This window comes from Myodes glareolus, chromosome 15, assembly GCF_982192425.1.
Source record: "Myodes glareolus chromosome 15, mMyoGla1.1, whole genome shotgun sequence".
Lineage (NCBI taxonomy): Eukaryota > Metazoa > Chordata > Mammalia > Rodentia > Cricetidae > Myodes > Myodes glareolus.
In genome coordinates this window covers 73594283-73620906 of record NC_142040.1, presented here as the reverse complement: position 1 = coordinate 73620906, position 26624 = coordinate 73594283, and the positions used below count along the sequence as shown (strand labels likewise).

Sequence of the window (26624 nt, the reverse complement as noted above, 5' to 3'; positions counted from 1 at the left end):
ACTTGAAGGCACAGCCTGCTAAGTAGAGGCACTAAAGAGGGGCGGTGGTCAGGCATTGGGACCCCTCTCTATTGGCGCACCGCAGCGTACTTCCTGGCTGCCCTGTGAGAAAATGGAGAGGCAGTGGGAACTCTGGCAGCCCCGAGGAGGTCAAGGGTAGCCCCAGGCTGTGCTCTGCTATAGTGGAGAGGAGGGCTGGAGCCCCACTCTGCCTGACTGAGGTCCAAAAAGGGAGAGGAGGGGGCTCCCCACTGTGTGGCCTGTGGCGGGGCTGGGGGAGAAGGACGCAGTGCGCAGCTTTCCCTGGGGTGCGGGGCCTGGCCGTCGGGGGGGCGGTGGTGGGCGCGGGCCGGCGCCGCCCCTGCGCGGAGGCCCGTGCGCCGCGCGCGGGGTGGGGCGAGGCGGGCCGAGGGGCCGGGTGGCTCCCGCCCTCGCGCGCGGTGGCGGCGGCGGCAGCGGCGGCGCCCGGGAGCTGCCCTGAGGCCGCCCCCGGCCCCCGCCCGCGCGTCAGCTCGCCCAGCCCGGGGCTCCGAGCTCCGCCCGCGCCCGAGGCCCCTGCGCACAGCTTCGGGCGAGCGGGCGGGCAGCCGGCGGGTCGCGGCGGCGCGGGGGCGGCGGGCGGTAGGCGACCGCAGAGCGGCGCTGCCCGGGCCGGGCGCTCACGGCGGGCGCTCAGCTAGCCGCCCCGATGTGGCAGGAGGCGATGCGGCGGCGCCGCTACCTGCGGGACCGCGCCGAGGCGGCGGCGGCGGCAGCGGCGGGCGGCGGCGAGGGGCTGCAGCGGTCCCGGGACTGGCTCTACGAGTCCTACTACTGCATGAGCCAGCAGCACCCGCTCATCGTCTTCCTGCTGCTCATCGTCATGGGCGCCTGCCTCGCCCTGCTAGCCGTCTTCTTCGCGCTCGGGCTGGTGAGTGGCCTCCCTGTGGCTCCGCGGGGACCTCGTTGGTGACCGTGTCCCGCCCCGGGCTGCTGTTCACCCGCTGCGTCCTGCCGGGGGCCGGCGTGGCTCGGGCGAGGGCTGTGGGCAGAGGAAAAGTTTCCTTGGAAGGCTTTGCCCAAAATAAAGTTGCCAGGGCGTGCTCCAGGTAGATGGGGCAGGGCGCGTGGGTTCAGCATCTCCGCGCCCCGTGGCCAACTCTGCGCGTTCTCCGGGCGCCGCTGCCCGCAGCAGAGGCGGTCCTCGGGCTTCCTTGGTGCGCCTGCTGCCCTGCTGCCTCCCATCCCGGTCCGTGGAACGGCCCCTGCTCTCTTTGAGTTGGGTCTGGTCATTATTTAACTCTTAAAATAAGCTACCTTGGGAAAGCGGTTCATGGCAGCAAAAATGAAAACCAGATAATGTCCTTTTTTTTTTTTTTTTTTGCTTTTGAGTCTGCCCGTGCTTAGCTCTGCAGAGACAAAGTGATGGAGTGTTGAGCAGATGCCCATGGTTCATCCCCAGAGACTACAAGTGAGCTTAAAAATTTGAGGTTTCCTAACTGCTTTTTCCTTTCCAGAGAAAGGCACAACTGGCTCATGCTTCCCTGAAGGTGGTTAAAGCGTCTTTTCATCACGGGGGGGGGGGGCATTAACGCGGCCCAGAACGCTTGATGTCAATTTTTTTTTCCTGGTTCATAATTTTCAGTCAGGAATCTTGGGCTGACTCCCTTGAGCCCTGAGAGAAAATCTGTCGATGGAGGTAACTTCCTCTTAGCGCTTCTCTTCAGTGTGGTTCAAACTTTCCCCCCTGCCCATGATTTGTGTGTGCAGACTGTGTAGGAGGCCTGGGTAGCCCCAGGAGTTGTGTGGTCGGTTGTTGATCTGGGGCCGTCTCCAGTGAACGTTATTTCCCGAGCTCAGGGTGCAAGTCGGTGCCTGAGCAAGTCTCCCTGAGCAAGACTAGCAGATTCGGCTCCTGCTGCCTCAAGGGCACAGGAACTCTGTTAGGTCTCTGGCAATTTGTTTTAGATACCCCGAGCCACATGGTGTTCACATGATGAGTCGATAGAAAAGTTTCCATCGTGGCTCAATCTTTTCAGTGCCCCCCACCCACCGGTGTGGGTCCTGTTTTCTGATTAAGTTCAGTGAGGTAAGGAGAGAAAATCCAACGTGGCAGGCCATGACGTCACTGGTCCTCTCCTGCAGCAGGCAAGGCAGGGAGCCCCTTTGATCCTGGCAGCCTGGGTGTGGGGGGAGGGAGGCCCCCAGCCCTGCCAGGTAACTGGAATTTGTTTCTTGTCGCTACCTACAAGACCAAAAAGAACTTAAGAGAGATTTGGGGGTGGGGCGGGCGGGCGGGCTCGATTGCCCACAGTCTCTAAAGACCTCCCTCACTCTCAGATTGCTGCTGGCCGCAGGAAAACGCCACAGTTGTCCTTCCGAAACCTGTATGTTCTTCCTCCGTGTTTCTGTTTGTGGGTCTTCTGAACCTGTAATTCAAATCCTTCTGGCTGGTTCCTTCCTAAGTGGAGAGGAGCAGGTGATGGCCTATTTATAGTGCTGTTAGCCTAGGGAAACACGTGTGAAGTTCTTGTCCCCAGGCACACGACTTTGTTTTCCACGCTAGAATGGTCGAACTTAACCCTCCTTGAATTAGGTGCTTTTCAGTGGGCCTGTGAGAAATTAACGGGGGAAAGACTCGAGACTCACTTCTCTTAGTGGCCTTTTGAGAGTTCCTTTTATGCTCTGTTTTGCTTCGATTAAATGTTGGAATGCTGTCCTTTTAAAAAGTCTTTAAAACTTCCCTAGACATATACCATGTATTTAATCATATCTGACCACCATCCACTTTCACCTCTCCTGAGTTTATCTCCCTCCCTCCTTCAAATCTTTTTATGAAATAACTCAGAGTCCTTGATGCTGCCCATATGTGTACGTCTGTGGGGTTACCCACCAGTGCAGGAAAGCCTGGCAGTGGCCACCTCTCAAGGAAAAGTGACTCTGTTTCTTGTGGCAGCCGTAAGCTGCCAATAGCCCCTCAGCTAGAGGGAGGGCCTCATGCCGTTTTCAAGGGCGTCGTTACTTTTCCTTAATATGCCAATAGTGTCTGTCCACACTTGTCTTCATTCATTTAAAACATTTTAACCAGAGTGAGTGTTTCCAGATCTTGGTTGTGACCCAGGCCAAGGTCCACATATGACATGAAATGGATTCTGTTCTCCAGTGTCGCCTGTTGGCTTCAGGCCTACTATATGATTTTTAGCGTAAACTGCAGGCATGTTCCAGGGAGAATGCCTGGGTCTGGTCCCAAGTTTACCTTCAGGTGGGGACTCTGTCTCCAGGATTCACTGAAGGGAGACATGCCCGAGAGATGAGGGCACTGTCCTTCAAAACCACATCAGAAGAGGACAGACTCCGAGAAGCCCAACTTCACAAAGACTTATTTCTAGTTTGCTTTCAGAGGAATCGTAGCCAGCATCTCCACTTTCCAAAAGGAAATTGCCCATCCAGATAATCAAAGACAGTTAAGGTAGGAACACCGCAGCTGCAATAGGGTTGAGTTGGAGCCACACTTCCAAAGGTAGAGATGCGTTCTTGTCTGAGGTTAAGCAGATCATGACTTCTGGGAGGTCACCTCGGGGGTGGGACTGCCCTTGCAGCTTTGGATAGCTGAGCCCTCATGTCACCCAACAGTGAAACAGATCTAGATTTTACTGCCTGAAATCTTGGATAGCTTCCTTCATTCCCATGCATCTGCCTGGTTTTGATCTCCGCTAATCCTTCATGAGTTCTTACAGTAGCAAATGGGTGGCAGCTTCTTAAACACAGCTCCTGTCTCCTCGTCTGTCTATGGGGCTCACCCAACCATACCAGGAGAACTGAAGTGCATAGACAGCTTTTTGCTATTTGCCATTGCCTTTATGTACATTGGTTTTGAATTTCCATTCAGAGGGATAAAGGGGGACTGGGGATGTACTCAGTGGGTAGAGTGCTTGCCTAGTATGGAAGCCTTAGGTTCCATCCACAATGCCACATAGAATCATTGTGGTGTTACCTTCCTGGAATCCAGCACAGTAGACAGGAGGAAGAGTATCAGGAAATGCAAGGTCATTCTCACTTCTTTGTGAGTTCCAGTCTAGTCTAGGCTACAAGAAACCTTGTATTGAGGTATGAATGAAAATAAATAAGAAGGGAAAATGGCAACCTGTGCCTTGGTTCAGTTTTATCCTGATTGATACTGTTAACATTTTATGTCACTTAATTTTCATCTACAGTCAGTCTACAATTCTGCCACACTGACCACAGTGTTAAACAGACCTTTGCTGTATTTTCATTATACTAGAAAAATAAATGCTAGCTTGAAACTTAAGTCTTATATAATTGATTGTTTTTTATCTAAAAGGCTAAAAACAAGATTGATGTCACACTTGCTACTCACGATCTGAAGATGGGATAGTTTGTATTTCCGCTTTCTATTGATAAGGTGAACACTTTTTCTTTGCTCCCTGTGGAAAGTTTCAACAAAAAGCAGATTTATGATTTTTTTTTTTTCGGCATTGGTTTTCCGAGTGCCTACCAAGTGCCTCATGGAAGGTTGTCAGGGCGACCCTGAAACAGAAAGCTTAGAACTAATGAGAGCAAACTAAGTTGTAAAGATTATCATGTCCCTTTGAGCTTTAGAGTTGGCTCTCATTACTGAGTGTATGAAAACCTCCTTTCAGAACAAAATCTTCTCATTTATTATGTCTGAAATCTGCCAGCTTTCCTCAAAAAAAAATTGCCTTCATTGTTAGAAAAGATTGACATAAATTTTGCTTGTCAAAGTACCAGGTGCCTCTGGCCATGTTTGTTTTGATTAACATTTATGATTAGGAGTCGTCAGTATGTGAATGGAAAAGTTATAGTCCCATAAATTGAAAGCAGTCAGATATTTTAATAAAGTAGGTTTTGTAGCATGTCCTGGAGTAAGAACATGTACATTTATTAACTATACATATGTAGCGTGTGCAACTGAGCATATGGCCCACCCACTTTCACCGTGCTATGGTGAGCTAGCTTTTAGAAGCAGTAAGTGTAAGTACTTTTCACTGCACGTTAGTTTTCCATCCCTAGGTTGTCCCCCCTCCAGGGAAAATATATCAGACAGTGTCTTTCATCTGTCTGCAGCAAAGCATGTCCGTCTTTCAGAACGAACAGGCACAAGCGTCTGTGTGGGAACCACATCTTGATGGGTCCAGTCGTTCAGCCCCTGCCGCAGGTGGAAGGCTCACTCACTTATGAGAAGGGCTGGAGTCTGGGAGGACAGACAGAAATGCCCCACCCCTCTAAAGAACAGGAGTTTCAGTGTGTGCTTTTTGTAGTTCTAGAATTCTAGAAGCATGGAACGGAGCATTTTTTCGTAAGCACCAGAGCAAAGGTGACTAAGGAGCCATCTTTTCAGACGTTCCTGGGCACCGAAGCAATGATTCCTTTGCAGGTGTTTGTAATTTGCAGTCAGCCAGTCGCTAAGTCATTTCAGTTACGTTTTACCTGCGGCCAAGGAAAAGCTCTTAATTTTGTGCAGGAATGTGGTCGCAATATAAAGAACTACGCAGGCACAAACTGAAATTGGAAGCATCCCATGAATATTGCCTTCTGGGTTTAAAAACAGCAGTAGAGATCTGGGCTTGGCGGTGCAACCTAACCATCCCAATGCTTAAAAGGCAGGTACAGGAGGACCAGAGTTCAAGGTCATGCTCAGATACCTTTTGAAGTTTGAAGCCAGCCTGTGCTACAAAAATACTTGTCTGGGATGTATAAGCAAACACATGACAGTCATGTAAAATGGTTAAGAGCATCTTTCTGTCTTGGAATTTTGATTTCCTTCCTTTCTGTGTTCCGACATCCGTGCCCTGAGGTGGACTGTTTACCACATTATGGTTCCCTTGTTCCTCAGATGAAACTGGGCCTGCGTCAGAAGGAGGTGATCCAAATGGCCAACGGGCAGCTGGGGGATTGTTTGACAACACAAGATCCCCTGGAGATGCATTTTTGTTGTCCTGTTAACCAACTGGTAGTTGACTCGAGAGGACTTAATTCAACACAGGGGAAAACTGGTGCCAGAGGGCTAAATGAACTTTTTCTCAGTCATGTAGTTGCAGAGATGGGGGTCAGATCCCAGGGCACTTGGCTTTCTCCAAACAATGCTGTGGGAGAGCATTGCAGGTCTGGAATTCCATCCCTGACTTTCAGAGTCCTCTGTAGGAACTCCCCCTGCTGTGAACAGTCTCAGACTTCACTCTGTAATGACTGCATCTTCTTCCCCTCTTTCGATGATGAAGGGTGGCAGACATGCTTCCTCGTAACTTATTCCTCGAGTTGGTGGCCTCAGTTATTTTCAGTGCACTAACTCCTCGTAGGATTTGCCCCATCGCGCCGAGAATCCACCCATGGCATTCCGGTTGTCTGAGGATGTCCTGGCATAGCAGTATGGACCATGAGAGCCATTCCTTTGAGCTGTGGTTTCTTACTGGTATTTTGAAGCCATGGAGTCTATTGAAAACTAACAACAGAGTGGACAAATTGTTCAGTTAACAGCGTTGGGTGGTGGTCTTCATGCCAGTCATATGTTTGACCTGTAATTTTTTTTGGCAGGTGTTCAGGCAGAATCTAGTAGAATCTTAGGCTATTAGAAAGATTGTTGGCATTGAGGCAGTCACTTACGTTGCCCTACTTCTTATCTCACTGAATACTTCCTGAGCACCTGCTGAGGCTGCCGCTGTGTTGGCATCATCCCTAATGGCGCACCCCAAGCATCTCATGTCAACACACTGAACCCATCTCCTCAGTTACTCTTGACTTCTGGGGTAGCTGGTCACTCTGGGCTCCTCACCCAAGGATGGCTATCTGACTGTGGTTCCCCTCCTTCCTCTGTTGTACATTTGCATTCAGGTTCCTGGAGAATCCAGCCCTTGCTGAACACCTCACCTTTATTGATTTTTGCTTCTGATGATTGAAATGCTCGTGAATTGCACCAAGCAGTTTAACCCTCACATTGCTGGGGAAGTTCAGATAGGTCTATCTGTAGGCATGTTTTCTCTCCACTCATTGTGAGCTCTGTGGAGAAGGACGTCACTGTCCTCTGTGTCTGACACAGTGCTGACCGCGCAACAGCCTCCCCATAGCTGCGTTTCCCACCTGTGGCCACTGATGTAAAGCAAAGCCTTGCTAGTCCACCTGCATCTGGTCCTCAGTGTCAGTAGAAAACCCTTTCAGGTTAAACTGTCTGTTCTTTCTGCTATTACTTCTGTAAAGTAAAATGAATAGCAAAACCATATCAGTGGAACTTGGTTGTGAACTAAGTGTGATAAATCCCCTGAGTAGGTAGGACAAGACAAGACAAGACATAAATATGCCTAAAGCAAGTGTGTCCTTGTCAGTATTGTTTCTATACCGCAGGAGGAGCTCCTTGTCAAGTGCTTGTGTTTGTGGACGTATTTCAGGATGAATACTGGAATTTTTAAATGCTGGATGTTGAAGAAGGACGCTAAAAAAGAAATCCCACACTAGCTCAGAATTGAGTGTAAAAAAAGTTATTTATTTAGGGGTGGACTCACAGATCACAATCCTCTGCTGGGACGGAGGAACAGCAACCGAATCCCACAGACAGAAAAGAGGCCGGATGCACGCTTTACATCGGCATATACAGTATAAGGGGCCATGCCCCAAAGGGTGGGTAACTTAAAGGCTACTGGTGGTCGGAATTTCTACCGTAGGATGTGAAAGGCCAGGGATATGCTTCCATTTATATGATAAATGTGCATATAACTGATTTTTTAAGGAAGACGTGTGGATAGTTTGATGACAAGTCACATTTTGACAAAAGTTTAACATTCCCCAGCACAGAAATTCTCTGAACTTGGCATTCCTATCATCTTCTATACTTCTCAGTGCTTACCTTTGAGTAATTTTAAATAAAATTACCAAGAGTAATAAAGGAATGTTTACCCTGTGATAACATGGTATTAGACTAAGAAATACGCACACATACCTGGTTGGCAAATCCCAGGTGCACTTGGGAGAGAGAGAAGCATTAGTGAGTCACCTTGCATGTTTGTTTCCTTTGACAAAATTAGTCTTGTGCTAAATCAATGCCCCCTTTGTGTGAGGGCACAACAAAAGTCCACAGAAGGTACGGAAGGCCAGGAGGAGAAGTGCCTTGGTGCGGCCTCATTGGCATGTTACAAAAATTCCTTTTGTGCCTTTCTACCTCCCTACCTCCCTACCCTTTATTCCCCTAAGTTTTTCTTTGGTCCACTCTTTTCTTTCCAGAACCCAGGATCTGGTGAGGACGGTGGACACAGGAACAGATGTCAGGAACCTGGAAAACCACGATGAGATGACTGAGCAGCTAGGTCTTAGCGTTGCCCAGAACTCTAGGGTGAACTGTGCTGAAGGAGAAGGAGGGTGCACGGGAGAGAAAGAAGGAACAAGGATGCATACACGCATGCTTGCATGTACAGATGCATGCATACAAACTTACACACACATACACACACACACACAGAGAGAGAGAAAGAGAGAGAGAGAGAGAGAGAGAGAGATTGATCAGAGTCTTGATCATTAGAGAGTCTTAAGACAAACTCAACGCAATCAAAAAGCTAGTGATTAAAATCATTAGGGACATTGAGATATATGGAGTGAACACTGTCTTAGAGTTGAAACACACAGGAATCCAGACACAAAGATCCTGTGTTTGTTTGTTTTATTTTGTTTTGTTGAGACAGGCTTTTACCATGCAGCTCTGGGTGTCCTAGAGTTCACAGTGTAGACCTGTAGACCAGGCTGGTCTTGAACTCACAGAGATCTGCCTGCTTCTGCCTCCCAAAGGCTCTGGGAGAGAAGTTAGTGGACAAGCATGGATGAACTTCCTGTTTACACCCTTCACTTCCCTTCATTCCTGTCAGGGTTTGATGTCGCAGCTACAAGATCAGGCTCAAAGGCACCAGCTGTTACTCCTGTGAATTACACCCGAGACCTGATTGCCATGTATGGCACATGTATGCTAATGTGTACAGTGTGTGTTTTAGTTTCCTGTGTTATGTTAAAAGAATAAGGTGCAGCATTTAAGATCCCAAGATAATAGTTTACTGAAAACATTTAAAAGGAAAGAAAATTTTAGGCTGGTCTGTTAGTAGAACCATGAAGAGCTACGGAAACCATGAGTTCACTGATATGACCAGCTGAGTACCGATGGCACGGGTGATGGGATGTGGACATAGCTCAGACCCAGGATGAGCCCCATGGTTATTCAGTCCCTGTGATAGGCAGCAGTAAATTCAGACATAACCGCCGTGTACTTTGGAATTGGGAGTAGGTGCAGAGTGGGATTAATCATTCGATTAGCTTGATTAATCTTCCCTTCCTGAGCACAATCCTCCTTGATTTACATCTGGATTACTGGCTTACTCATATGAAAATAAACAGCCACTAATCCAGGATGGGCTACATCTGCCCAGTGATTTATTTCTGCGTGTGTGCTCCATCTCACTCCCCGTCTCCCTCTGAGTGTAAGCGTCACGTGGAATTGTACTTGTCTTCTTTAAGCTTCCATTTCTGTCCACTTTATCACTCACACGCACGTCCATACACACTGTGCATTTACAGCCAGTCCCTGGTCTAAAGATTCTTCAATGTAAGACTTTTGAAATTAGCAATAGTGTGAAAACGATATCCGCTCAGTAGACGCTGTGCCTGCAGCTTTGACTCGGACTTGTTCCTTACTTTAGAGCCGTGCAGCCTAGTCCTCTCTTGCAGTGCTGGGCAGCAGTGGCAGACCCCATTCTTTGTCAGACTATCAGGAAGGAAAGCCTCCCAGGCTTCGGAGCCCCGGTGCTGAGCTGAGCTGCTTACTAGCTTAGATATTCTGAATACATTTTAAGCTTACCATATTTTCGGTTATGGCGGGGTTCTGGGGGGCACAGCCGTGTCTGAAGTAGAGAAGCAGATCTACATATGTGCCCTGTAAAGATGCAGATCCAAGGCACATTGTCCTTTTGGTAGCAAATCAACCTTTACTGGTGAACTTTAGTTTTTCTTCACAGACCTCCCATGTGTTTAAAATCCCACAGTTGGGTGTGGTCTCAGTTTGAGACCATCCTGCACCGAGGGTTAGGCTTCCTTGTTTCACCATTGGTTTTAATCATCAACTTTGCCCAATTTAGAATTACCTGGGAAGACTATGTTCATGAAGGAAGATGTCCAGGTTGGGCTGGCCTGTGGGTGTGTCTGTGTGTGGCTGTCTTGACCACTTTAACTGAGCACACCCAATCCACTGTGGGCAGCATCATTCCCTGAGTTTGGGTCCACTCTTAGAGAAGGGCTGAGAATTAGTAAGAATTATGTATGTGTCCACTGTTGCCCTACTCTTGAATGCTCGTGATATGACCCGCTGTCTCACGGCTGTGATGGATGAGCTGGCCTGTTGACCCAAATAGACCCCTTCTCCTCCAAGTTGCTTTTGCCCAGGGTATTTTACCATAGCAATGGAAAGGAAGAGAAAACAATTGGTTAAAGTTACTTGTAATTAATTAATTAGTTAATTAGCCTTGAGGCAGGATCTTGGTCTCAAGATTACTATGTATTGAAATTAAACTAATCCCTCCCAAGTGTTGGGACTGCAAGTGTGTGCCATGAAGGAAGGGAATTTTTGGGCCAAGTCTCATGACAAAACCACAACAGAGACAATGTGGAATTCTTGGCATCTCTAATTGCTAACATAGACGACCTACCCGATTTCTCATATTTAGTATGTTCTTTCAAGAAGATAGCAGCCCCCCACCCCACCGCCAGGAAAATTCCATTCATTGACAGCATCAGATTCAGAATCCAGTGTATGCTAGCAAAGGCATTCGTGTGCCCAAAGGAAGGGTGGGAAGTCATTCCCTGTGTCTGGTTTTACTTCCCTTGGTCTGAATGTCTGTAGGCTGAAAAGGCATATTGTCGACTCTTTAGCAATGCTTCATATACATAAAACAGCCACATTAATACCACCCACCACTGCACTGTGAGAACAATCCAATTAAAAGGGTTTACTAGTGATATACTCTTTAAAAAAAAAGTGGTGTTTGTGTGTTGTTTGCATGTATGTCTGCATATCATGTGTGTTTGCCTGGTGCCTCCAGAGGCCAGAAGAGGGCGCCGGACTCCCTGGAACTCGAGTTACAGATTGTTGTGAGCCACTGTGTGTGGTGGGAATTGAACCCAGTTTTCAGGGAAGAGTAACCAATGCTCTTCACCTGAGCCATCTTTCCAGCCCCCCGGCCCCACCCTTTCAGTTATTGTACCTTAACCCTGACCCACCCTTACCCCGTCATCTTCAGCCAAAGATTGTGAGACAGACAACATTTTGCGGTAGTGGGCATCTCGGATTGCATGGTGACGCTGACATGCCCCGTGGCTATTGGTTTTCTTACCTAGCAACTGCTTCTCAAAGGGAGAATATTTTTTTTTTATCAGGTTTTACCAATTACCCAGGAGCCACTGTGAGAGACAAAGAAAGAGCCCCCAATGTCATGAATATAAAGATCAGCATCAGCCATTGGGAGATGCTGTCCGCCCACGGGTTCTCTGGCTAAAGATATTCGGTGAGGATTCATGGGTACACTTTCGCCTCCCAGATTCCTCTTTGGCTCAGCTCTAGCAAAGAACCATAGATTTCCAGAGATTCTGGGAAATGTGATTCCCAGCGGCACCAAACTCACACGGTAACAAACCATCCCAGCTCTAGGGCTTCTCTGTCGCCCTCCCGGGCGCTGTCACTGCTTGCGGTGCTGCTGACGCCCCGCTTCCCTAGTCTTTCAGACTTCAGTTTGGGGTTCTTTTCTTCAGCCAGACGGTATTTCACTGTTGACCTGCACATGTGAGGTGAGCCTTAATGTGCTTCCTTTTGCCTACGTTTCTAATTTGCATTATGCTATGATCAAAGCACATGGGTTTGTAGAAAGACTTCAGAGTTTTTATATTTTCAGCAAGTTAACCTGCTACATCATGACTGTGTGTGCTAGTGATTGGATGGAGGGCATCGCACCAGCGAGGCACGTGCTGTACCGTTGACCCACACTCCCCTGCGCAGTGTGGAGTTGCTCTGACCGTTCACGTGCACTGGAAAAGAATGCTGTACTCCCTTGGTCTTTTAATCAAGTCAGGCTTCCCACTTAGGTTTGCCGCTTATGTCGCTTGCTTGATTTTGCTTTCCTCGTTTGCTTGCTCCGCTGGTAGCTTGAGGGAGGCGTTTGAGCCTTCCATTCTGGGGAGACTCGTTTACTTTTCTCTTTAGTCCATTTTTTTGCCTTATGCACTTTGAGGTACTTATACACTTTAGCTTTGTATATATTTAAGAGGGTCAAAGTTACATATTCATTTTATATTCTGAGTTAAAATATATTCATAGACAGGAGTGGAAGTGTTTTTTTTTTTCCTATCATGCACACGCCAACAGGTGTCTCCAGACCCACACCTCTATCAGAGGGCGAGCCTACCTAGTCGCAGGTTCTCACCCTCACTCGGGGTGCTGCCGCATTGTACCGAACACCCAGAGTCACGGAGTCCACAGCAGGGTGTGGGGACGAAGGTGACGGGGCTGCTCATCCGCTTACACTGCAGGAGAAATGCAGATGCATTTCTGCTGTGAGGATGGCTTCAAAGCACTTCGAGGGAGTTTTTAATAGAGCAGTGTTGCTATACATTAGGGCATCTGCTGCCATCTCAGTGCAAAGTAGAAGTTTTACCAGGAAGGAAACGGACAGGCACACCTGGAAGGCGGATGAGGGAAGCAGACAAACTGCTGCTTTGCCGAGTGGCCTCAGAGAGATAAGGGATGAATAAAAGCGATGGGTGCTTAATAGTCCTAGCGATTGGAACCCATGCAAAACTGCTAGAAAATGCATCAAAAATGAAGGACAGACTTTTCAAAGAGAGTGGTAGGAGCCCATTATCATTATGGTAGATAATACCTCATGGAAAGTTTCCTTCGTGGGAGGCATTTTAGTATACCCCATTTTCTCTGTGTTATATCCCCCCTCTCTTTTTACCTTTTAAAAGGCATTTTAGTACTGCTAAAGGCATTTAATGCATTTTATTTCATTTGGGGTGTATGGTAACTTTTACCCTACAGGAGGAGAGGTAGTGAAAAATAAAAATAATTTAGGTGGAGGATGCTCCTGATGCTTTCATGTCCACATTAGAAGCGACTGGTTCTCTTCTGTTGCGGAGTTTAGAATCTCACCTTGCTTAGAACATAGCCACGGGGGTGACTCCATGACGTCCTTGTCATCCATTGGGAATGGTGTGGGAAAGGGGAGCCATGCAATTTCAGTCTGAGGGAATTCCTTGACTTCATTTATTTAACCTTAAGAAGAACACATGATGTGCTGGGTGAGACCTGGAGAAGAATGCAGTTTCTAAGCTTTTACATACTCTAATGAATGCTCGTCTCTGTCTTCCTGGACACTGTATAAAGGGTTCTATTTTGTGGAGAAGTCTCCATCAAACCTTACTTGGAGCTGGTATTTGTCAGCAGATGCAGAAGAAGTGGACGGCTGTCCTCTTCCTGTTTTTCAGTGGGTCCAGGCTTGGCCAAGAGTCAGGTCCCCAGCTCCATGAGCAGCAGCTGACTGCCCGGTCCTGCTGGCCGTGTGGGGCCTCAGCTCTCTACCAGGCAGATCCTCTCTGTGCAAAAGTGTAGCTGCTCTGCTAGTGTGCACAATGTTCCTGGTAATGTCACCCAGCTAGTGAGCAAAAGTATACTCCGCCACCAGGGTCCCACCGTGGCTCAGGGGCCTCCGTAAAAAATGAAGTGTGTACTGAGTGATACTCATTAGCTCTGAAGATACACACGCGTGTACATGTACACACACACACACACACACACATACACACATTTTACACCTCTGAATGGAACATGTGTATAATTGTCCTCCACCCAAGACTCAGGGATCATGGCAGAAGGAAGGGGACAAGAACCATAGGCAGTAGGTGATTACAAAGAAATACCATTTTTCTGGACACAGTGGAGTGATTGCACACACAAGTTAGCAGCCGTGTCAGCCTTCACGTGACCTGCCTGGGCGCAGGTCAGGTGAAACTCTAGCATGAAGAAGGGAGGCGAGCACCAAAGCCTAGCCTGAGCTAAAGAGCTACTACTACTTGGCAGTTGATGGCCTCTGGGAGAGGAAGAGTCAGTGTTGTTTAAGGGTGTGGCCCCTGGGGGACTGACCTCCCTCCAGCGAAGGCCACATATCCAGTAGTGCGTGTCTAGAATAAACTGTACGTGATGGAGTAAAAAAAAAAAATGGATGTAGAGCTGGGTGTTGAAAGAAAGGGGGATGGCCCTGGCGAGAATTGGGGTGGGGCTGAATATGAACAATATGCTCTGTACAGAAGTCTCATAGAACTAGGAAAAATGAGAAAACTGCCTTCTTTATAATTTTTAAAAGAAATTAAAACATCTTGTGGAGAGCTAAAGGATTGTGCAAACCAGCTACTTGGCCACCAATAGCAAGTTACATCTAGTGTTCAGACCCTGAGAACAAGCAATGAAAAATGAGAGAATAGAGACTTAATGCTAACATTTTAAACAGTAGCATAGTATTATAGCCAAGTAAGATGGCAGGAGGCTCCCCAGGAGTAGTTGGGACAGCTCCTGCAGACCCCTATTCTAGCCTGGCTTCCTGAAAGGTTACAGCTCTGGCGTCAGTTCCCACAGCTCCTGGCCTTCATCTTCTGGCTCTGCACGTGCGAGGCAGTGAATTGAATACTGCCCCTTCGCTGCATTCATGGAAGAAATGAAAACTTGTTCTTCGCCAGTTAAGTCCATTGTGGGAGGGTTGATATAAAGTTAGTTTTTGTGGCCCCATGTGTGAAGCAGTCATATCCCAGTAGGGTACCTTCAGGTCCTGAGCATGTTAGTGTTTAATATCCGAGGGCCTGGCTCTCATAGCCTACAGGTTACTCATCGCCCTTTGCAGGGACTGTCATGGTGTTTGAGGGTAAACACAGTAACTTTGACTTGATTGTGGGCGGAGAGAGGAGTGGGCCAGAGGGTAAGATCATCTCACAGTTTAGCTAGTTTTTGTCAGTTCTTGAAACACTGGTTCTTCAAGCCTGCCCAAAGACACACCCTTTAAACTTCTGTGTGCTCCTGCTAGAGGGCTGAGCCCCCATGGCACATACCCGCAGGGGATCCCTGGGCTGGACTCCTGCTCTCGGGCTCTCCAGGACCCCTCTCTGAGCCCCTGCTTTCTTAGGTTTAGGATGGCAGTACCACGAGGTCTGCCTCCTAGAACCTGTGTCAGGATCAAAGAGCTTCAAACTATCAGAGTGTTAAACACGGAAATACCACCAAATCCTACGGACTTCTCTTGTTGCTCTTGCCCTGCATGGGCCATTTAACACACATGTAACTAAGAGCACAGGAAATGAAGCTAGCTGAAGGGTGTCTAGGTCTCTCTTCTGCTTGGGCCCCACACAGGTTTTGACTGCTCTGTTCGTTCTGTGACTGCTTGTCTGGAGTGTAGATGCAGCCATCTCCAGTGTGAAGCTGCTGACGGGACAGCAAGGCTGTGTGCCCCACATCACCTTAGGCATCCTCAGCCTGCAGAAGCTCACTTTACTGTTCCTTTTGTGTTTTTAAAACTTCACCAGACTCTTTACGGCCCTGGCCATGTGGAGAGTTTTGACTGAACCTCCTTTTTATGCATTCGTCTTTGTAGACCCTTGGGTGAGGGTTAAAGGCATTTATATTCTGTCCCCTAGTGAGTGTCACCCATAGCAGGACTCCAGTTCAGGATAGCCAAACTTAGTCCTTTCAGGTATAATTAAGGAAACATGATGTCTATGGTACAGTACTGATCTTGTATTAAATTAAATTAAATGAGAGAAAGAGAGAGAGAGAGAGAGAGAGAGAGAGAGAGAGAGAGAGAGAAACAAGCCAGGTGGTAGTGGTGCACGCCTTTAATCCCAGCACTCACCCAGGGAGGCAGAGCAGAGGCAGGCAGATCTCTGTGAGCTTGACACCAGCCTGCTCTACAGAGTGACAACCAGAGCTACACAGAGAAACCATGTTTTGAAAAAAAAAATAGAGAAAAGAAATGAAGACAAAATTAGTGCTATATATAAACATGAATTTGGAAAGTGGTAGCGGTAAGAAGCTAACAATAGATAAATGAGAATAGATGGATGGGCACTTCCTTTCCCCTTAGTGGGACCGAGAGGGGCAGCAGTCAAAGCCGCTATGGGCACTCTCTTACATTCTTCCCGTCCACGGGCTTCTATATTTAACACGCTCTGTTCCTTCATTAGTAACCTGTGATCCCTTTAGGACAATAATTGGCATGAATTAAAATAAAAGCTGATTGTTGTAGACATGGAAGTAGTCCAAATGTGTTTCTTTTTTTAAAAAAAATAAAACATCTCAAATCCATTTGATGACTTAATTTCCTGAGACCATGGTGTTTATGATCCTCTAATTCAGGCAGTGAAGCTGATGGCCTTAATTTCTCGGGGCATTAATGGGTTCTTACATTCATTTGCTTTTCTCGAAGTCACTTCTGCATAAAATATATTTCTCCATTTTTCTGGAAAATGTAAGTGTGAGTGTCTGGCTATTTCATCTTCTTTAAGTAGCCCCTACTGCATGGTCTGTTTTGAAAGCCATGGTTATTCAATATGAAACTTGGAAATTTTTTTAAACTTTGAAGTGTTCTACTTTTGAAATGGTTTTCAGCCCTACAGTTTGGCGCTGATTGCCGTTGGTGATGTTTTCTCATAAGTCACTGTCACTTTGTTTCCTAACTGTAGCTTCTCTTTTCCTTTTCTCTCCCCAGGAAGTGGAAGACCACGTGGCATTTTTAATAACAGTTCCCACTGCCCTGGCAATTTTCTTTGCCATATTCATCCTTGTCTGCATCGAGTCTGTGTTCAAGAAGCTGCTCCGTGTGTTCTCGATGGTGATCTGGATATGTCTGGTTGCCATGGGTTACCTGTTCATGTGCTTTGGAGGCACCGTGTCTGCCTGGGACCAGGTAAGGATTTGGCATACGTCTATGAATTCCATCTCTGTGCCTTGATTCAAGCCTTACTTGTTATGCTGCCTTCGTCTTAGTCTCTGAAAGACATGACTGAGGAAGCTTTAAAAATATGTCTATCTTTTAATTGACAAATAATAGTTGTATATTATGGATTGTAATGTGACACCTTGAGGTATATGTAGTGTGCAAGGTAATAGAGTCAGGTAATCAAGATATCTAACACCTGGCTGAATTACTCTTTTTGAAATGAGAATGTTTAAAATCTACTCTTTACAACCATTTTTTAGTTTTTTGGGGACAGGGTTTCTCTGTGTAGCTTGAGCACATGTCCTGGAATTTGCTCTGTAGACCAAGCTGACCTTGAACTCAGAGATCCTCTTGCCTCTGCCACCCAAGTGCTGGGATTAAAGGCGTGTGCCACTACTGCCTGGCCTTAACAACCTTTTTTGAGATAGGGCCTCACTATGTAGCCATAGTCGGCTTAGCACTTGCTACATGGACCAGGATAACCTCAAATTCACAGCTCCCTCTGCCTCTGACTCCAAGTTTGGTGATGAAAGGCTTGCACCCACCATGCCTGGCTCTTTTTTTAGCAATTTTGAAATATCTAACCTATTATTATCGACTGAAGTTAATCATACTTCAGTATTTATTGCATACTGAGCAATAAATCACCAAACCTCATTCTTCCTGTCCAGTTGAAAGTGAAATAAGCCAGACACGGAGGAGAAAGTCCTTTGAAATATCTATGTGGAGGTGCTTGGTAGCTGAGGTCATGGGAGTGCATGTTGGAATTCATCGATCCTGCTGGCAGCAGGGCTGGGCTGCTCCCAGGTCTTTTGTTTGGATAGTGGAGCCACAACTTGGTGTCACCTAGAGTTTGCTCCCATCACTTAGTGTGCCCTGCCTCTCCGAGACTGGCTAACACATGCATTCCTCCTCAGTTACACTTCCCTTGTCTGTAAAGACAGACTCCGGTCACACTGCTTTTCTACCAACATGATCATATCCTGTGAGTAAGCTTGCTTCCTATTCCTGTTGCAAACGCATGCCCACCTTGCTCCCGCTGGGGCTCTTGACTCTGCCCGTGTCTGGGTGATGCCATATCGTAGCAGTATGGTCCAGCCTGTGATGTTACTCAGTGCTCCTGCCTTGTGAGTGGATCCTCTCTTGCAGCTGCTTGATGGCTTGGTTAAATGATGTATCATGTAGGGAACAGGCCTGGGCTGAGGATAGTTAGCCAAGATGCCAGCTTAGTTTTCGTAAATGAAAACCCCAGCAGTGAGAGATTCAACAACCCAGAGGCCCCTCACAGGGGACGGAGGAGAAGGATCTACAGACAGACTGGAGGGGCTTCGGGATGAAGAGACAAGAGAAAGAGCGGCAGAGGCTGGTGGAGACCCGATGGGAATGGGTGGAACACCTACATCGGACAGAGGATTCTTAGTGTGACCATTACAGAAGCCTGACTGAGCCCCACGACAGGCATGCTAGGGATCTATGCTTATGTGACCAACACCAGGCTGTCACTGTCCTTGGTGGCACTTTCTGCTGCTGGGCAGAGTGACTTCAAGTTTGTCTTGCTCTAAAATGGCACAGTCATAGTGGACACTGGAAACAATGGTGACTTCACCTCCTCCTCTTCATCGATTGCCCTCATACCACTTAGAGGACTTGGTGGACCCCTCTGTGCTCTACCCGGCAGCCTCCCTGTCCTCCACTGCTGTCCTTGTTCTGCATACCTGAGACCAGGTGCACCAGACCACCTGCCTTCATGCTAGTCCACAGCTAATGTAGCTTGAGGGCCGACAATGACACCTAGGCTGCTCAGTGGTGTGCACCTAGTATCTCATGGCCGTTCTTTCAGAAGTGGGACCTCTGCATCGGAAGTGTTCTTTCTAGAAGAGCAAGTTACTCACCATCTTTTCCGTTTTAGTACAAACCTCAGGATCAGTTTGTCATAGTTGATGGAAAATTCAACTGGTGTCTGGTGTTATAGTTTGTTAGATTATTGACATTTTGCTTTGCATGAGATTTAAAGCTTGAGAATTTAATGGGGGGAGGACATTAAATAAAAAAAGAACACTGAGAGATTTTGGTAGACCCTCCCCTGTCTGAGATGGCGTTGTCTCTCCAAAAGTCTGATGCTCTTTTATATCCTTCTAGGACTTTTCCTTCTTCATAAAATTAGCAGATTTTTGTTTGTTGTTGCTTTATAAATGGAGTTTTGATTTCTCCTGCCCATTTTGGCATGTCTGCTGTTGTCCTTGCTCAGCTCATCACACACATGTGTAACATGAGGGGGCCTGTTTGTTGGGGTTTTCTGTCTCGCCCAGCCCCCCAGCTGTTTAGTCCCAGAGAAAAATCACAGTGAAATCTCTATCAGTTAGAAAGCTGATTGGCCCATTAGGTCAGGCTACTTATTAGCTAACTCTTACATCTTGATTAACCCATTTTTCTGATCTATGTTAGCCATGTGGCTCAGTACCTTATTTAGTGGGGCAGCTTACATCCTGCTGCTTCAGTGGTCTGGGCAGGAGTGGGAGGAATCAACTTCCTCCTCCCCAGAATTCTCCTGCTCTCCTTGCATCATTTTCACTTCCTGTCTGGTTTTCCTGCCTACACCTCCTGCCTGGCCAATCAGCGTTTATTTAAAACATGATTGACAGAATACAGACAATTCTCCCGCACACATGCAACTAACACTATACAGACTGAGTAGGCTATATTTAGGAATATATATGTCTATACACATGCATGTAATGAAAGTAATGAAAATAGAAGCCATGAATTTGAAAAAGAGCAAGGGGGAATATATAGGAGGGTTTGGAGGGAGGAAAGGGAAGGGAAAACTGGTGTAATTACATTATAATTTCAAAAAGTAAAGAACGACTAAAATTATATGTCAGTAAAATAAAGTAAAATGGGTTACTCAAACTTTATAAAGTTACTCTACCTAATTGTTAATGTTGATGAGATGCTGGTTCTTTTTTTTTTTCTTTCCTGCACACAGCAGTCTCAGCAGACTTTTTGCTGTTTCTTTGCCTCAGGGTTTCGGTTTATTTATATACACAGTGTTGTCGTCTGCTGCTGACAAGAATTGCCATTTTCCCTTTCAAATCCTTAATTCACTCACTCTTACACAGCACACTCATTTCTTAGCTGGGATTTGCACCATAAGGGATAATCAGAGCCCGCCGGTGGCATCAGACCCGTTTCTTCATAAGACAACTCAGATTCATGAGTAGCTTTGTGATTATTCCTAATAACAGAAGTACTTAATCAGGAAGGAGTCTCCCGTCTGTCAGAAAGTTCTTCAGCGTGCGGCCTTCCACGTCTCTGTGCAACACTCCGCCAGTCACCTCTGCCATTCCCCCTGGATTTACTGGGGCGCCCACTTCGTAGCAGCTCTCTTTCCTGCTGGCCTTGCCTGCTGGGGCGTGGAGACCAGTGGGGACTGACTCCCAGCTGCTGTCCTCCCTCAGGGAGATAGGCAGGGCTGGAGAGTCAGGCTTCTTGGTTAATGGGCAGCTGAGCCCCACTTTGTGATCTCCGGGTTTGCTGTCATTTGTATCCACTTGCCCTGCTTTTCCCTACCTTTGATACAGCCTGTGATATTTCACCTCGCTTTCCATCAGTCCCTGTTTTTTTGTTAAACCTTTTAAACAGTCCCTGGAGAAATCTCAAACCTGCTCGTTTCATCATCGCCCTGCACCAGCTCGCTCATGACTGATTTCTCTCGGGAGCTGGGTGGTTGGTAAACCCTCCTCGCGTACCTTGGCAGTTTTGTTTCTGAGCCTGTCATTGAATAGGTTTTTTCAAAATATCTGCACATGACCTTAACCGCTTCATGGCGGTTTTTTTTTTCTAACTTTGGGGCCCTGGAAGAAGTATTCACATCTGAAGGCTCAGGTAACTTTTGTTGATCCTATGGGTTGTGCATCTAGCCCCAAGCTGAGTGTGTATCCACAGACAGATCTGGACCTGGTCCTTCCTCTCACTGCAGGCGGTGTGCTCAGGGGAGACCCATGGCTGGGATCCACAGTTGTAGCTGTCAAGGCTGTCTAAGTGCGTGCCTTGTGTTGTGTTCTGCTTGCTCCCACGCTAGAGCAGAGAGGCTTCAAGTTCTCGTCCTTCATAGAAAGCGGAAGTCCTTCCCGGCTCTCCTGGGTTCTCTTGACACTTTCCGTTGGGATGGAGATTCAAAGTGAAAGCCTGTTGTCTTATAGCATCGAAGTTTATCCTGTGTTGTTCTTGGCTTGAAGGACGGTAGATGTGGGCTCCTCCCCGAACACTGGCCATCTGAAAGTGTGTCAGCAAGTTTACCCTGCTTCGGAAAGTGCAGAACCACCACTGCTCTTTAGACCAGCATGGCCCCCCGAGGGTAGCGAAGCTAATATTGAGAAGGACTACCCCACGGGCGAGTTTTTAGAAGAGGGTGGCAGGACTATGTAAGTTTCCCTTCTGATCCTAGGTCCTCATGGGAATGATGCACAGAGACCTCAGTCAGAGGAAAAGCCCAATGTGGCTCCTTTGTCCTTCCCCTGAGGTTGTGGGCCTCAGTAGCAGTAACATGGCAGTGGTGGAAAGAACTGTTTGCCGAGGAAGCGTTTGTGAGGAGAGTTGTTGGGGGGCTCATTGGGTTGTACATGGCCTCGTGAGCTGAGTATCAGTTGACAGCCTTCTAGAGACCAGGTTGACTTTGTCATTTCTAATTTCTAAAAGGGGTCACTGATCCTATGTAAACCTCAGCTCTGTCATACCTCACCTTGCTCTCTTCTGTGGACAAAGGCCGGGTCCACAAAGGCACTTTAGACTCAGTGCATCCTAAGGACACAGCTCACCTCCCAGCAGCTGAGGGTGAGGCCAGGTTCCTCTGCTCTCGGGTCTCATCTTCACCATGCAGCAGCTTGCATACGACACAGTCACTAGCCTTCCCAGTGTAGGACAGGGGTGAGGATGGCCCGCACGTGGATGACGTAGACTCGACCAGGTCCTACTGCGTGCTTTCCTTACCTAGCTTAGTCCGCTTCTCACACAGTAGGCGCCGTCTTGCCCTGCCCTTCTAGGGTGGAGGTGGCTGGTGAAGGATCTTGCTCAGGCTAAGATGCAGATTAGGGGAAGAGGTTTGTACACAAGAGAGCCGACTTCAGAGACCAGCTCTCAGCGATCCTAGCCAGTGTGACTGTCCGGTAGTGGGCAGAAACCAGGGCTATGGAAATGCTTTCCATTGACGAGGAGAGTCCCACCAAAAGGACTCTCCACAGATATCAAGGAAATGGAGTCTGAGGAGTGTGCTACCTCAGCATTGGGCGGATGTCCACATGGTTACCCCACCGCTCTGGCTGGGTAAAGATGGGGGAGTCTGTACAACTCAGGAAAAGTAAAGGCCTGTCAAAGGGCGGGAGGTGTGGAGTAAAGTTGACCCTCCATCATATAGCTTCAAAGGAATAACTGGAGGAGGGGGCAAGGAGAGTGGAAGGTTAGAGGGCAGGGGGCTTCAAGACATGGGCCATTGATATGTGTAGGGTTTATCCAACGCTGTTTTGGTTCAACTCATGCCAACCTTGTCTGGAAGATATTTCACTCTGCAGTGACTGGCTCTGATTTACATTTGCTTCATGTAGCTGTTTGGTAAAGGCCGAGAGTCTCACAGTGGTGTTTTTGGTGTTCTAGAAGCTCTGAGTAGAGCTGTGGAGGTGCACGGTAACATTCTTATCTGCATTCCACGTGGAAGCCCTTGCTCTTTGCCCCACACCCTACGAATGCTTCTGGGGGCACGGCCACCTCCCCACTGACAGAGCGGCCACCAGGCCATGCTTGCCTGTCATCTTTGGATTAAAGGAGCTGGAGGCCTTTATGAAACCTAAAGTCAGCACAGGAAGGTCTGAGGCTTGCTCTCCGTCCTGACACAAACGGGACACGTGATTTGAAGAACTCAGTAGAAGTGTGCAAGGATGCCTCTCCTTTACCCAGCACTTCACAGAGAGAAGCGTCCGTCTCTGCCAGAGGATCCGCATCTCACATGGAAGTCCTTGCTGGAGAGCAAGTGTTGGGAGCTGGAGAGCAAGTGTTAAGAGCTGGGGAACTGTAGTGGCCAAGAGTCAGTCTTCCCTGCCGAGGTTCCTTGAAGGCCGACTGATGATGTCGAGATGAATCCCCTGTTGAGAATTGCAGAAGCACACCCATACCAGGAGAGGTAGACCTTAACAGGCCAGAACTCGTAGAAAATAGCAGTGCTTTCTCTGTGGTGGATGCTGGTCCATGTTTCTGGGATTGCTGTCACCAAGAGCCGTACTTTCTGAGTTGTGTTTGGTGGCTTAGGTGTGTTGTCTCTGAAGTCAGAAGCCCGGAAGTGTGGCATGGGTTGGGTCATGCTTTCACTGTATGTTCTTGAGGAACCCTTTCCTCATTTTTTCCAGCTTCTGCAGTGGGGCATTCCTCATCTCTGCCCAAGTCTTCACTTGGTGTCCTCTCAGGGTATCACCATGTGCCTCTCCTTTATTATAAGAACAGCAATCACACTGGAACTGGACCCCTTAAGTGACCCCCCTCTTCATTTCATGATCGCTGTAGAGACCCCGTTTCCAGGCCGGTTCCAAATAGTTACATTCACTTGTACCGGGATTTAGGAGGTGAGCAATGTTTTGAGTTGCAGTATTCAATCCTTGACAGATTTCGTTTCTGTTGAGTACATACTACCCCTAGGGCAGCCCTTCCCTCCTGTGGCTCACAGCGCTGCTGCTTCCTCTCCCGTCTTAGACATGAGAACTCTCCCACTCTCACCCTTTGTATAGACCGCAGATTCATGGAGAAGCTAACACTTCACTTTGGTGAAGAAAACATTGTTGAGTGTTAGAGATGTTCTCGTGTGTAACTGTTTGGATGGACAAAGAGACAACAACCCACTTATGTGTCTGTAGAGATGTGAGGGACATTCTCTTTAGCAATTATATGCCACAGGGCACTGGCAAATGTTCCAGGAACAAAAGTGAGACCTTTTTATTCTTATGAAAATGACATCGGGTTCATCCTTCTTGCCTGATACTCTGAAACAAACAAACAAACAGAAGACTATCTTCAGTTCTCATTGTAAAGCCTGGGTTTTTAAAAGATGTTCTGGTGAATTTCTAGCAGGAAAAAGTTGTTTCTTCTTCACTGATGATTATTCTAATTTGTTGAGGGGGGAAATGGCGTGCAGAAGGTGGATGGTGAGGAAGTGAGTTCTGGTCAGGATTGATGACCGTAGACCAGAATGGCAGGTGCTTATATAGCTGCTGAGATCCCCCTCCCTGAATGTTAGAGAGCTGAGTCCTGTTGCCCTGCATTTTTCCTGTAGGAAGGGTGAAATCAAACCTTCTGCTCCTGACAGCTTTGTTAGAAAGTGTTGAATCCGATGGTGTGGACTTGCGGCCCTGTGGCTGACTCAGAGGACGTTCTCAACCCTGTTGCTGTAAAGACAGCAGCCACATGATGAGTGCTCACACTTTCTCACAAAAACCAGGAGAGCCCGGCAGTGGTAGTGCAGGCCTCTCATCCCAGTGCTCTTGGGGAGGCAGAGACAGGCAGGATCTCTGAGTTCAAGGCCAGCCTGGTCTACAGAGTGAGTTCCAGCACAGCCAGGGCTACATAGAAAGCCCTGTCTTGAAAAAACAAAACAAAGCAAACAAACAACAAAAAACAAACACACAAAAACAAAAACAATGCTACAAAACAGTAGATAAGTGACAGACATCTCACTGAAAGCTGATAAGTGGGAGAGAGTAGAAGCCTTCTGTGGCCTTAGAAGTGGCACTGAATCAGCTGTGTCCTGCCTTTCTGGCATTTGGCCTGCTGTCAGCACATTCCCCCTGGCAGATCATTTTGCATGCGGATGACAGGAGAAAGCCTTCCCTTCAGAGCCCTTCCTTGGCTGCCCAGGAAGCCCTTTTCCGTGAGCCCTGGCGATGTCTCATGGAGGCATTCTGGATATGCACAAAGCACAGATGTGAAAAACATTTAAAAGTAGTTTTATCTAAAAACAAAGATGAAGGAGTTGGCTTTTAAGTGGCGAGGCCCCCTCTGCTGGGATACGGATTTTAAGGACGCATACTGGGTAGACTAAGCCTGCTGCACAGTTATTTTGGGATCCCACACAGGACTGGCTGTTTAGAGTGGAGGCAGCATTTCTGAATTCTCCCTCCTGTTGGGTCCCAAACAGCATGTGGGGAAATTATCCTGGCCTTGCACCAATACCTGCCATCCCCCTCGCTGGGCTTTCACAGACCTTGTGCTATTGGGTAGCTGCTTCTGTTTGTGTCCTCAGCCTCCCCCTTCTCCGGTCAGAGATTTTTTTTTTAGAGGAACATGGGGCCACCCTTGGAAATTGGCATCGTAGTTAAGTAGGGTCAGGTTGTACAGTCAGGCAGGCTGTACCGATCTGTCTGTCTGTCCTTTCGTGATACCCAACCCCCACCCCATGTCTGACGTGCATTTTATTTTGTGTTATGTTTTCGGAGTGTGTATGATGTGTATATTCTATGTCTACTCGTGAATGAGTGATCATATGCATCACCACAGTGTACAGGTGGAAGTCAGAATTCACCCGTAGGTGTCGGTCTTCCCCTTCCACCATATTTGAGACAGAGCCTTACAGGGCTGGCTGTCCCCTGAGCTCCCAGAGAGTCTTGTCTCTTGTCCTCTCATCTCATAGGAGTGCTAGGATTTACAGATGTGTGTTACTTCCTGTGGGCATCAGAACTCAGACATTCAGCCACTGGGCCATCACCCAGCACCCAACACTGCACCCTCACTGTCAAAGCTAAATGACCAGCTCCAAAGTGTATTTTAAAGACTATATGACCTGGGACCACACGCATAGGCACATACTCACATACACACGCACACTCACATGCACACCCACACATACACACACTCACCAGACTGCAAGCAGTTACAGTAATGACTGAATGAATGTACAAAGAATGTAACTGTCTACTAAACTCGACCACAAGACCGCTGGGCCGCACTTCCAGGCTCCTCCCAACACCAGGCACTGAGCTCACACACCTCACTTATCAGTACAGACTCCTGCAGTCAGTACTATTACTGCTTGTATTCGGCTGATGGGAAAATTGACTTCCAGAGAGGTTAAGCAAATTGTGTAAAGTGAAACAGCAGGAAGAGAAAGGGTATTTGTTTGTATCTGGCATCCCGGAAGCAGCACAGCTGATCTCTGCACCCCCGTTGTCACTCGTACCCAAGCTTACTGTTTGACATGGAAGGAGCACCGTTAGCAACTCTGGGTTGTTTTCTCTGGACCACTTCCGTGTTAGAGATTCAGAAACTCAACATGTGAGGGGTTCTTCTGAGATGCCAGAGCCTTAGACTGAGCCAGCTCTGAGTCAGCAGCTGAGGTTTTCATTTAGAGACGGTTTCTTCCACATTCTGTAAGAGAGATGGGGCCTGACAGGCAGAGGAAGTCCACGTGCCCATGGCGTGTGCGCACTGCGTGTCTCTCCTGTGTACGGTAGGGAGCAATGCTCTTTGGGCATCCCTTGTTCTTAGACTGAAGCTGAAGTTCTTCTGCACTGTGTTAGAGTTCTTATAAGCAGGCCTTCTTTCCTCTCAGGTTGGGGCTCTGTGGAAGCACCCAGGCAC

General features: G+C 47.8%; 1 protein-coding gene across 3 annotated transcripts in view; it reads left to right on the top strand.

The window, feature by feature from the left end:
* The first annotated feature begins 626 nt into the window (after window positions 1-626).
* The window catches only part of Adcy2 (adenylate cyclase 2), a 350815-nt gene continuing 324817 nt past the window's right edge, over window positions 627-26624 (top strand). The window contains exons 1-2 of one of the 3 annotated variants that reach the window (XR_015735023.1): window positions 627-910; window positions 16782-16979. Coding sequence is in view for 2 of the 3 variants with exons in the window: in XM_087897019.1 (XP_087753145.1) it covers window positions 689-910; window positions 16782-16979 (420 nt within the window). In the remaining variant the exon portion in view is untranslated. The remainder of the gene's footprint in view (window positions 911-16781; window positions 16980-26624) is intronic. The other 2 variants (XM_087897019.1, XM_087897018.1) reach the window with 2 other exon arrangements.